Raw genomic sequence first — 12,444 nt, 5'->3', positions numbered from 1 at the left:
TAGGGCTGTGGTTTGGAGCATAAGTTATCATCATCATACAGGGAAATCTAACCGTAACATACGATATCACACATCTTATCAGGATGATACTGATCAGTAAACTACAAATTTTCAAATGATACCTTAAATGGCATACTTTGTACAAAGATTATTACAATAGTGTGTAAGTTGTGAATACAGGGGTACATTCTCTCACACTAACATCTGTCACATGTGGCTCATTCTCACTCATCCTAGCCCCAGGGGGGAAATTGGGTATGCAATGAAAGTTGTTTTTATTTTGGTTGGACGGGACTGGGGTGATTTGTGTGGGTTTTTATGAATCTGTGTGCTCCTCTGCGATCTGTTGAGCCAACCCCTGCTATCCCACCCCATAATCAAAAATCAGATACAAAACTCCTGTCTTTTCACATTAATTTTCACAAACAATGTTGTTAGTCTGTCACAAGATCCAGGGAAATTCCACTTCACCATGAAAGTTTTTTTTAAAAGAGGAAAGATTTAAGGCAAATGCATTAACTTCATCCTGCAGCATTTGGCTCTGAAATCACTCTTTATGAAGAGGGCTTATCAGCTTTGAACTTGGAGAGTCAGTCAGTTTGGAGATAAGCAGAGCAAGTTCATTATTCCACAGGAGCAGTAACTTAGAAATGGTTAATTAAACCCAATAAATAAAGTCTATTTCCTCACTATCAAAATTTACTCTGGGCCACAACACTATGGAACCTTCCTCAAATTAAGCTGGGTTAAGGACAGGAAACTGCATCTTCTAAACTTTAGAAATAGATCTTAAACATGTAAACATAAGATACTATGCCCCTATCTTTTGAGTAACATTTATATTATCTAAAATAAACAGTCTTTCTGAAATTGCTCTGTAATTGACATCTGACACAGTCCACATTGCAACACATATGATAAGTGCAGTAAACAGTAGAAATTACGCTTCCTTATGCTCTGAGAAACATATTTCCTTAAACAGATAAACTTTATTTTGTTGCTATGCAACCGTCATGCAACATAATACACTCGGCAGTAAATACGAGTAAGAATTTTACAACTGAAGGGTAGTGTGTGGCCTTTTGTTTCCTCCCTCCCCCACCCTTTGAGTTCAAGTCCCAATTTACGTTCATGCTGTAATATTCCATCATTTTATTCTAAAACCTTTTGCAAATTCAAACTTTTGGCAAAAAATGATTCAATGAGTAAAGCTCAATGCGAGGTATTTCAAATAGTGCATAAGGGAAGTTGGGGTAGGAGGATGAGGGGATGAAGATGCACCACTCCTATGTGGTTGATGGGAGATAAATGACTATGGGTCTCAGCCTACACCCATTTATATCAATGGCAAACTGCCCCGGGACTTCAACAAATGCAGAGCAATGGGATAGAGCCCTACTTTCTGTTTAAAAAAAAACCTTATTGCTAGATTTCTAGGGCAGACTTTTCCAAAGCATTCTGCACTGATTTACCTTCGCTCCCACTGACCGTGCCACTGACTTCAAAGGAGTAGAGTTAGGCCAACAGCGATTGCTTTAGAAAACTCTAGTCCTAGTATTTTGTGTTCACTTGAGAGGTGAGATATCAAGAGCAATCTTGGGTTTAGGCTGAGGGAGACTACTAGATTCTTAACCCAACTGCCTTTATGGATTCGGGGAGGTCACTTAACACTGCTGTGCCCATTCCTATATTTTGTACCAAGGCAAAATTCCCATTCCCTTCTACTGAGAATTCTAGTTTGCTCAAGGCATACAGGACCAAGTCCCTTGTCTTAGTTTTGTCGTACCAAATAGCGTCAATAATACTTATGGACCTGCCTCAGACGGTGTTAGATCTAAGGGCTATCAACCCTTCAAGTACACAAGTAGTTCTTATTTTATTGAAATACTCACGTAAGTAAATCTTTGGAAAGTCAAGCCATGAATAGCTACGGCCCTCATGTGAACAATGGGACTAGTCATTTGAAAAAGGACTACTTATGTAAGCAAGGGTTGGAAGAATTAGCCTCTTGGGGGCCCAATCCAAAGGCCATTTAAGTCAACAGGAGTCTTTCCATTGACTTCAATGGATTTTGAATAAAGTCCTTGATGAGTCAAACCCTGCTCTCCTTACTCGCGCAAGGAGCCACACTGAGTTTAATGGGACTTGGGTAAATGGAACATGATTTGGCCCAATGGCTGCAGAGTACCACTTATATGCCTATGTGAAATATCAGCCAATATATGGCTGCTAGGCTGGAGAGTTGGCATATTATTTAAGCACTCTCCTACTACTTTCTCTGAGGTGTAAAAATTCCCAGTACACCATTTTGAGGACCTCCACCAAAATGAATACTTGTCAGCACTAATATTCCTGAATTAATTATCAATCCAAAAAAACAGAAACGCACATCCAGCCCTTCTTTATACATCATCAATGGAAATAAGAGGACACACTCAATTTTACTTACTTTCTTAGCAGTTTACCTATAATCTTTCTGCACCTCAGTTTCCCTATCTGGAGAATAATGGATAGAGACCTTCCTTGTGTGAAATGCTTTAAGATGTGTGGCTGACAATGTAAGGTGTCATACTCAGCACTTACTGCATCATTATTATTATTTAGTATTTATACTTCAGGGAAGTTGAATTTGTCCAAGAAATCATCTAAACCAATGTTAATTTTTTTAAAGTAAAAATATAGCAGAGCTCCAGCTGGTGTCAGTCAGCACAGTTCTGTTCAAGTCACTAGGGCTACATGGATTTATACCAGCTGAGGATCTGGCTTATGGTCAGTATTCATATGTTATTATAATTTAAGTGCAAAGAGATTCATGTCAGTTAAGACTGTAAACCTCCAAACTCTGGATTGGCTGTACAATCCCTTGCATCTCAAAAGCCTCCAAGATACTTACCCAGCTCCCAGCCTACGCTGTTTACACACTGTAATGTAGTTGCTAGGGGAAACGATGCCATGTTGATACGAAAAGAATATTTAATCCGGACAATCTGAAGTGTAGTTTCTATAAACAGCGAACAAGAGGTATCCTTTAAACTTTGATATTTTGGTAGTTGTTTGCTATCAAAACATTTCTGTTTATAGTTTCATTTTAACATCTAAGCTCCTTCCAGACATGCATGTTAACATCTGAGAAAAGTTCTTCGCATCTGTACACATATTGAAAAGTCAGCAGTTTCTGCTTAGCTGGACAACAACTACAATTGTGTGCACCAGGAGAGAATTAGGGCCCACTCTTTTCATCCTTATTCGCACCAGGAGCCAGATTCTCAAAAGTGCTCAGCTCCTTTTAAGGAGCTAGTGCGGGGTGCTGAGCACTTAGGAAAACCTGGTCCATGTACACCTTTCAGAAGTAGCCCTATTGGTTTAAACCCTCTCCTAAGTAAGAGTTTCATGATGAGGCCCAAACAGAACAATCTGGCCACAGTGAATAGGGTGGCTTTACCCAGAGCCACACTTTTTTTGTGCTAAATCTTGGAAACTGCAGATGAAGTTCTTCGTACCAATGTCGTGTCAATCCCTTTCACGCTCTGGCATCCTGGGAGATAAATTACATACATATAATATGAATATGCTTAGAAGAATAATCAGCATTATTCAGGAACTGGTCTTCCAGCAAAAGATGACCCTTGACTGGTGAGAGGATAGTCTTGTGATTAAGGCATAGGTATAGAACTCAAGTCATAGGGTCTTCACCAAATGTCCTGTGTGACCTTGGGCATGTCACTTTCAGAGTTTAATTCTGGAAGGGACCACTATGATGATGCAATCTGACTACCTTACATAACACAGGTTAGAGAATGTCATCTGTGATTCCCGCACATTGAGCCATACAATTTGTAATTGAGCTCGAGTTACCTTTTAGAAAAACACTCAATCTTGATTTACAGATGCCTAGTGATGAAGAATGTACCACATCCCTGGTGTTGTGTGCTAATCGGTAATTAGCAACACTGAAAAATTTACTATTTAGTCTCACTTACTCTCTCTGTGCCTCAGCACTCCATCTGTAAAAGAGGGATAATTATACTTCTTTTCCTGGTATTGTCTATGTAAATTGCAAATTTTTTAGGGCCGGGACTCTTATTCTAGATCTCTGCAGTGCCCAGCACATGGGTCCTTTTCTCTCTGGTCCCTAGGCACTACTGTAATAAACATAATAAATAATAATAGATGGAACTATTCAGGATGGAGACTGTTTTGCTATATGAATGTGCAGCACCAAGGGCAATGAGTCTTGGTTGGAGTGTCTAGATACTACTGTAATACACAGAAATGTGTAAAGTTTACAGCTCAGTGCAGACTTGTTAACTTTTATAGTTTGGCGGATAGGACAGTGGGCTGGGACTCAGGAGACGTGGGTTCAATTCCAGGCTCTGCCACTGGCCTGCTGAGTAAGGCACATCCTGCCCCGTGCCTCAGTTTCCTTATGCATAAAAATGAGGATAATGATACTAGTCTCCTTGGTAAAGCACTTTGACACCTACAGATGAAAAGAGCTAGATACTGAACCATTTTTATTATCTGCACTCAAGTGTAGGACTGGAAGGGACCTCAATAGGTCGGCTAGTCCAGTCCCCTGCCCTTAAGGCAGGACTACGTAATAACTAGACCATTCCTGACAGGTGTTTACCTAACGTCCTCTTAAAAACCTCCAATGATGGAGATTCCACAACCACCGTGCACAATTTATTCCAGTGCTTAACCACCCTGACAGTTAGGAAGTTTTTCCTAATGTCCAATCTAAGCCCCCATTGCTGCAATTTAAGCCCATTTCTTCTCATGCTCGCCTCAAAGGTTAACAAGAACAATTTTTCTCCCTCCTCCTTGTACCAACCTTTTATATACTTGAAAATTGTTATTGTGTCCCCACTCAGTCTTCACTTTCCAGACTAAACAAACCCAATTTTTTCAATTTTCCCTCAGAGGTGATGTTTTCTAGACCTTTAATCATTTTTGTTGCTCGTCTCTGGACTTTCTCCAATTTGTCCTCATCTTTCCTGAAATGTGGTGCCCAGAACTGGACATAATACTCCAGCTGAGGCCTAATCAACATGGAGTAGAGCGGAAGAATTAATTCTCGTGTCTTGCTTACAACACTCCTGCTAATACATCCCAGAATGATGTTTGCTTTATTTTTGCAACAGTGTTACACTGTTCACTCGTATTTAGCTTCTGATCCACCATAGCCCCCAGATCTCTTTCCGCAGTCAGTTCTCATTTTGTATGTGTCCAATTGATTGTTCCTTCCTGAGTGGAGTACTTTGCATTTGTCCTCATTGAATTTCTCCCTGTTTTACTTCAGACCATTTCTCTAGTTTGTCCAGATCATCTTGAATGTTAATCCTATCCTCCAAAGCACTTGCAACCCCTCCCAGCTTGGTATCGTCCGCAAACTTTATAAGTGTACTCTCTATGCCATTATCTAAATCAATTATGAAGCTATTGAACAGAACTGGTCCTAGGACTGATCCCTGTGGGACCCCACTCGTTATGCCCTTCCAGCTTGACTGTGAACCATTGATAACTACTCTCTGGGAACAGTTTTCCAACCAGTTATGCACGCACCTTATACTAGTTCCACCTAGGCTGTATTTCCCTAGTTTGTTTATGAGGTCATGCAAGACAATATCAAAAAAGCCTTACTGAAATCAAGATATATCACAATTACTGCTTTCCCCCTATCCACAGGTTTGTTACCCTGTCAAGGAAAGCTATTAGGTTGGTTTGATGGGATTTGTTCTTGACAAATCCATGCTGATTGTTACTTATCACCTTATTATCTTCAAGGTGTTTGCAAATTCATTGCTTGATTATTTGCTCCATTATCTTTCCGGATGCTGAAGTTAAGCTGACTAGTCTGTAATTCCCTGGGTTGTACTTATTCCCCTTTTTATAGATGGGCACCATATTTGCCCTCTTTAATCTAGCCAGTGCTGCTAAAAACAGCCGTGAAGACATGGTGCCACTGACCCCCAGCACAGGTTACCTACCTGACTGGGTACTCAGGCGGGCTTGTACAGCCTGCACTGAAGACCATGCTGCCACATCTTCACAGCTATTTTAGCCTCACTAGCTAGATTAAATCGAGCACAGGTTGGCCTATCTGAACTGAAAATAATGCTTTCAATTACAGCATCCAGAGAAGGAGTGTGACTATGGAAAGGAAGCTGGTGTCTCACCAGAAAGTGCCATTGCTAGCTGGAATTCTTCCCTCAGCATCTGGAGAACTTCTTTTGCTCCTTCTTCACCCTAATAGATTGGAAGACAATACATTGTACTACGACATATATACGCACCAGGGGGCTGAATTAAGGTTTCATGGACAATCTTAATTCTGGCATTTCATTAATTTCATGTGCTTGAGTTTGCACCCATAACAGTCCCTAGTCATATTTTTTGAATGTTAATGCATGTCTAAAAGTTTAGTCTAATAGTCAAAATTTGGACTGCAGCCTTTGATGAATTACCTGATAAACCAACCCCCAGATGATAGGTCTTCCAATGAACACTGCCTTGGCACCAAGAGCCAATGCCTTGAGAACATCTGTGCCTTTTCTCACTCCACCATCCAGGAACACCTCTGCCTTCCCTTCCACAGCCTCAACAATTTCCGGCAAGACATCAATCTAGGAAAGCAAGAACAGGACAGTAGCAATTCAGTCCCATGTGACACTACTGAAGTTTTAAGCGAACTGCCACCTGTAGGAACCAGCCTTTAATGAAGATAAGCATGAATTTTGTGCCTAATCTATGTGCACAACTAATGCAGTTGTGTGTACAAATATGGACGTGACTAACCATACTAGTAGGCAGAGGTTAGTAATGATCCAGTGCAGTGCTAGGGGATACTTTGGTGAAGGTGCTGTCTTTCTCATTACACATAAAAGCAAGGTCCTGGTTAGGACTGTATGTGCCTTTCATAATGAAATCTAGAACCAGATTAAACTCATTTTTCTCTTAGCACAGTGTGGTATGGCGATTTACCAAGCCCAGTGACCAGCCACAATGTACCTGATCCACAAGACCCGAAGAAGAGCTCTGTGCAAGCTCAAAAGGTTGTCTCTCTCACCAGCAGAAGACGGTCCAATGAAAGATGTTACGTCCCCCACCTTGTCTCTCTAATTGTGCTAGAAGGCATACATAAAGATCCTGTTTTATATGCACAATCACAATGGCTACATATACAAGTTTCCTGTGCATGATACCATTTGTGTGTGTTATAGCCCATCAGAGATCGGGATCCCATTGTGCCAGGCTCTGTACGTACACATAGCAAGAGACAGCCCTTGCCCTGAAGAATTTACTGTTAAAGCTGGTAGAAAGTTTTCCATCAAAGGATTTTTTCCAGTGAAAATGGCTTTTTCAGTGAACATATTTTTGTGATCAATTTTCCATTTTTGTGAGGAAAATGTCGGCATTGATTGACAACCAAAACATTTTCAGTATTTCAACTAAAATCTGAAATACTATTTTAAAAAATGGTTTGTCTAATTTTGGGGGGGGTGGGGGGCGGAATAATTCAATATTCAATAGGAATAATTTCCAACCAACTCACTATCCAGCCAACTTAATATCAAACTAACCACGGGAAAGGATGGAAGAAAGAAAGGGGGATTATTCCTATTTTACAAACAGGGAACTGAGGCAGAGGCAGATTAAGTATCTTGCCCATGGTCACACAAGATGCCTTGAGTCCCAGACTAGTACCTTAACTGCAGGACCACCCTTCCTGTCATGCCTAACTTTTACTATCTCAGCAAAGCAGGAGAGATATTCGATTAGAAGCAAAGTGCTAAAGAGGCTGAAAATATCACGCTCTAGGAAAGCAAGCAGGGATCCAAATTATCCATTTTCAAACAGGGATGTAATTCCTTTCCCTTTTAAAGGATCAAAACATCTCCCTCTTTCTACATCCAAGCAAACTGCACCACCATACAAGTGCTGTAATTACTAAAGTACAATGTTTTAATTATGGTTTGTATCAATTTCCTCAATGTGTAATTAGATATTAGGAAATGTTAACCAGTTTGGGTTCAACTCACATTTCAAAAACCCATCCAAATTAAAGCATGTGATTATGATGCAGAAACAGAAACACTTTATGATCCGGTACAAATATATATTATGAAAAATGTAATATAAAATATACCCCATTGTAGCAATATGAAATCCAGTGAACAGACCAAACATTCAAAATACATAACTTAACGGTTTCTTCTCCTCCAAACTAACTTATTACAAGCAAATAATTTGTAAAAAATACAGTTTTCAGTTCAATTTTTCCTTTATTTCAGTTGGCAAAATGTCAAAATTCTTGAATTTCCTTATTATTCAAAATCATTTGTTAATTTCCTCATGAATTGTTTATTTCAGAATAGCTCTCACATACAGTGTAAAATTTTCAGAAGTGCCCAAGTGACTTACGAATCTAAGTCCCATTTTCAGAAGTGAGCAAGCAGATTTTCAGATGTGCCTCATTTTTTGGGTGTTCAGCTTCAGCCACCTAAAAAGAGATCCTCATTTTCAGAAAGGGCTGAGCCCTTGCCCTCTGAAAATCAGGCCTTTTTTGGTGTCTTAAATTGAGTACCTGAAAATTGAGGCTACCAAAAATCACTGGACATGTTTAAAACCTTGGTCTAGGTCACTTTTGAGAATGGGACTTTGACTTAAAAGTCTATGAGGCACTCTTGAAGATTTTAGTGATAATTCACTGCAAATCCTCTTTTACATTTACACTTCAGAATCCATGCAGCACTGGTTAGTAAACACAAGTCACATGGTAATAGTTAGTTCCCCAGTTGAGGGTCTTAAGTGCTGCCTGACACCATGCAAATTTGGAATTTTACTATCAAGTATATCATTTGACATTTGCTGTCTGCAAACATTCAAGGTGGTAAAGCCAGACCAAGTGAATGCTTGCAGAAAGCAAATATTAAAAAGTCATGATCACAGTTAAATTTCATTTTGAATGCAAACAAATGTTCATACAAATGCTTTCCCATTGTTGACTCCAATCTAATTTCATAAGTTAGCTGGAAGGGACAAGTACTAAATTCTGCTCATCTGACTTATCGCAAAGCATCTTCTTCTCTCCCTATAGGGGTAAGTTTCCTACTGTGATGTCATGGGAGAGCCACACTAGTATTCAGAGAACATCTGAGAACTGAAAGACCTGAGAGTAGAATTTTGACCCCTACCTTACATTTAAAAACTGAGCCAAGTTGCCAGCTGACATATTCACATTCTCCCAGGGTGAGAGTATCACTGCATGGCTGTCTTCCCCCTATCCTCCTCCTCCCTCCCCACCATCATCAGTAGTCCTTGGTCTGCCTGAGACACATGGCCAAGCTAGGGCCAATCAGAGGCTGACTCCTTGCTTTCTGTAACATTTAGGAAACACGTGTGATCGTAGCTGGAATAGAGAGCTAAGATCATTTTTCTTCTGGAAACTAGCAAAAGGTCATTTGTGTAACACCAGCAGGATCTAGGGAGGAGGGTTAATGGTGGAAATTGGCAGGCCCCCCCAGAGAGGAAGGAAGAAAGGAAGGAAGAGCTTGAAGGGTTCTAAGGGAAGGAAGGGATGTTCTAACACAAATACTGGAAATTTTTCATTCAAAATGTTTTTCAGTGAAAAACAGCTTGTGCTTCAGAACGGAGAACTATTGTGAAAACATTTGTATCAAGCTTTCCAGTTTTTTATCAAAAGCAACAATTTCCCCAATTACTCTTCTCTGCCACTGAATGCAAAAGCATGACTGAGTACTAGCTGTATGGTTATTCACCTCAGGTAAACATCTTTTCTTTTTTACTCTACTCACTATCTTTTCAAAGTTACAAAGTTACAGAGCAGCAAAAGAAAAAATGAAACACGAAGGGGCGCTACATTGGCACAGCTGCACCTCTGTAGCATGTCTGGTGAAGACACTCTGTGCAGACAGGAGAGGGTTCTCCCGTTGGCATAATAAATACACCTCCGTGAGAGGCGGTAGCTATGTCGGCAGGAGAAGCTATTCCCATTGACATAGCGCTGTCCACACTAGCACTTAGGTAGGCGTAACTACGTCACTGAAGGGGGTGGCTTATTCACACCCCTGAGCGATGTAAGTTACACCGAAGTAAGTGGTAGTGTAGACCTGGCTTCAACGACTCTGTAAGGTTTCCAAAGTTGGAGAAGTAGTGAAAAGTCACAGTGGCAGACTTTGCAATTTTCATTTCTCCTTTTGCTGCTTCATAGCTTGCCAGTAGGTTTTGAAAAGTTATAGTGTATCAAAAGGAAAAGACGTGGTGGTGGGGACAAGTCTGGACATGATTCAATTTATTGCGCTAGGTGGTAAAAAGGGGTGGGGAGGAAACTGGATACAAATACTAAGAATTTCTAATTTTTTAAAATTCAGAAAACTTTGAAATAATATTCCATACATTTTGGGGGGTGAGGGGGAATAAGTTTTGTTGTATTGATCCAATCCTGCACAACAACTTTGAACTTTTTTGTCAATTCCTTTTCCCATTTTCATCCAGTTCTATTAAGACTCCTGGTTTCCTGTAAAACCCTTGATTTTGGGCAACCTCTCCCACCCACCTGAATCTCCTGCTTTTCACACAGTCTCTCAGGAGCTCAGGAATCTCAAGCAGCAAGGAGCCAGAGAGAGGGTGAATGGGGGAAAACGGTAGAGAAACTCAAAGGGGAGGAAAGCTAGGTGTGGTGAGCAGGAGACCTTTGATAGATTTGATTGTAGGAAGGTTTATTCAAATGAGGAAATGCATATTCAAATCTGCACATTAGAATATTGCCTAATAAGCATAAAATCCCCAGAATTCCAGGCCTCCATCCTTAACTGGTATGATTAGGAGAAGGTAACAGTACAGAAGTTGCTGGGCCCTACCATTCTTAATGTAAGTGGAAGACTGCCAAAGACTGGGGGCTCATGGACATCAGCGGGAACAGAGACAGATGGGAGCGGAAAGGAGTTCACTAAGGCTCAACCCCAAACAAATGCAGACTTTCTGCTTACAGTAAAGTGGAGATATCGGAGTTAATTCAGCTATAGCTGGCTTGTCACCCTGGCTAATCCAGCCAACAAATTCTTTAGATGTCACCTCTGGCCTCCTGATATATTATTTATTCCACATTCCGCTGTGTTGTATTGCCATCAGGTAACAGGAAGTAAGACATTGTTTCAACGTGTCAGAAGACATGGACCCACTTGCGCCTCCTAGTGCAGTTAAAGTTTTGAATTATCCAGGGCATGCCAAGCATCAAGGACTACTTTTCTCCTTTTATTGCGCTCTTAAATGAGCTAACCTGAAACCACTCCTTTGGATTGCTTTCCTGAGCCCTGCAGCCAGGGCAGGCTGCCCAGGTTCCCAGAGGCAACTGCCCACATGTTAATCCTTCTGTGGCTTTTGGTTTGATTTCTTAGAAGAAAGAAATCCACAGGCTGCCCTCACACACACACCAGTAAGAGGCTACGAGTGCCTACATGCACGTTGTGAAATTCTAAGGGGCCTTGAAAGAAACAGCCCATTGGAGCTTAAAAAATATAGCACACGTTTACATGTTTCCTCTCCAGTAACCACATGTGCAACTTAAAAGGGGCAGGGCGGGAGCAGGGGACACAGAGACAGAGAGAGAGAACAAGTTAGCAAGCAGCTGTAGATGCAATTAAAGTTACTAAACAGATTCTCAAGTGCCATTCCTAAGTGGTTTCACCAATACTCACAGTTGCTGGCACACCATCCAGTTGGCGCGCACCATGGTTTGACACCAGGATCCCATTTACACCGTGCTTCACAGCTTCTCTAGCATCATCAGCTGGAAGAAACAAAAGTCAGCCCTTCAGACAGTGCAGTTTATTAGGGCTGTCCATGTAGAAATGAGAGCATCTCTAAAAATATTCTGTTAATAAGAATTTACCCAGGGCTCTGGCTTCTAATAGCTGGGCCTTGTACCAGCCTGTGGACAGCTGTGTCCATAAATTGTGGCCTGACCAGAATTAAAGTTAGCATTTGTATCACCTGGAACATTGGAGGAGGTAAGTAGCTCTGAGTGGGCAGTTATTGATCTCTTCTGGTGGCTGACATGTACTTTCATCACACTGATCTGCAGTTCATCATCAGTAAGACAATCCTGCTGCGGTGAGTTTTACTGTAGTCTGAAATTATTAATATCATTACAGTGTGTAATCACTTCACTAGGTTCAATTGGCTTTTGATTGATTACAGAAGCTTCAGAAAGAAACAAAAAGAAGTCCCATTCTCACTTATACACATGCAGAGTGTAACTCAGAGCTGAGCTTGGGTCTGTACATGCCATGGGTAGAATACGTCCGTTTGTTCCCATTTCCTGTCATAGCTGATTTCAGATTCACCCTAAATTAATGCCAACATATGAATGCTTATACAATTATGGAAAATGGAATATTGTATTGATTTGGGAATATCAGT

General features: G+C 40.8%; 1 protein-coding gene across 1 annotated transcript in view; it reads right to left on the bottom strand.

Moving 5' to 3' along the window:
- Positions 1–3,421: 3,421 nt before the first annotated feature.
- HAO1 (hydroxyacid oxidase 1) overlaps positions 3,422–12,444 on the bottom strand; it is a 47,040-nt gene continuing 38,017 nt past the window's right edge. Inside the window, exons 5-8 of the mRNA XM_073339672.1 lie at positions 11,721–11,812; positions 6,468–6,626; positions 6,180–6,249; positions 3,422–3,535 (exon numbers count right to left, since the gene is read on the bottom strand). Of these exons, the coding sequence (XP_073195773.1) occupies positions 3,465–3,535; positions 6,180–6,249; positions 6,468–6,626; positions 11,721–11,812 (392 nt within the window). The 3' untranslated portion in view covers positions 3,422–3,464. The remainder of the gene's footprint in view (positions 3,536–6,179; positions 6,250–6,467; positions 6,627–11,720; positions 11,813–12,444) is intronic.

This window comes from Lepidochelys kempii, chromosome 3 (assembly GCF_965140285.1).
Source record: "Lepidochelys kempii isolate rLepKem1 chromosome 3, rLepKem1.hap1, whole genome shotgun sequence".
Classification (NCBI taxonomy): Eukaryota; Metazoa; Chordata; order Testudines; family Cheloniidae; genus Lepidochelys; species Lepidochelys kempii.
Note: the sequence above shows the minus strand (reverse complement) of the source record. Positions and strands in the feature narration are given on the sequence as shown.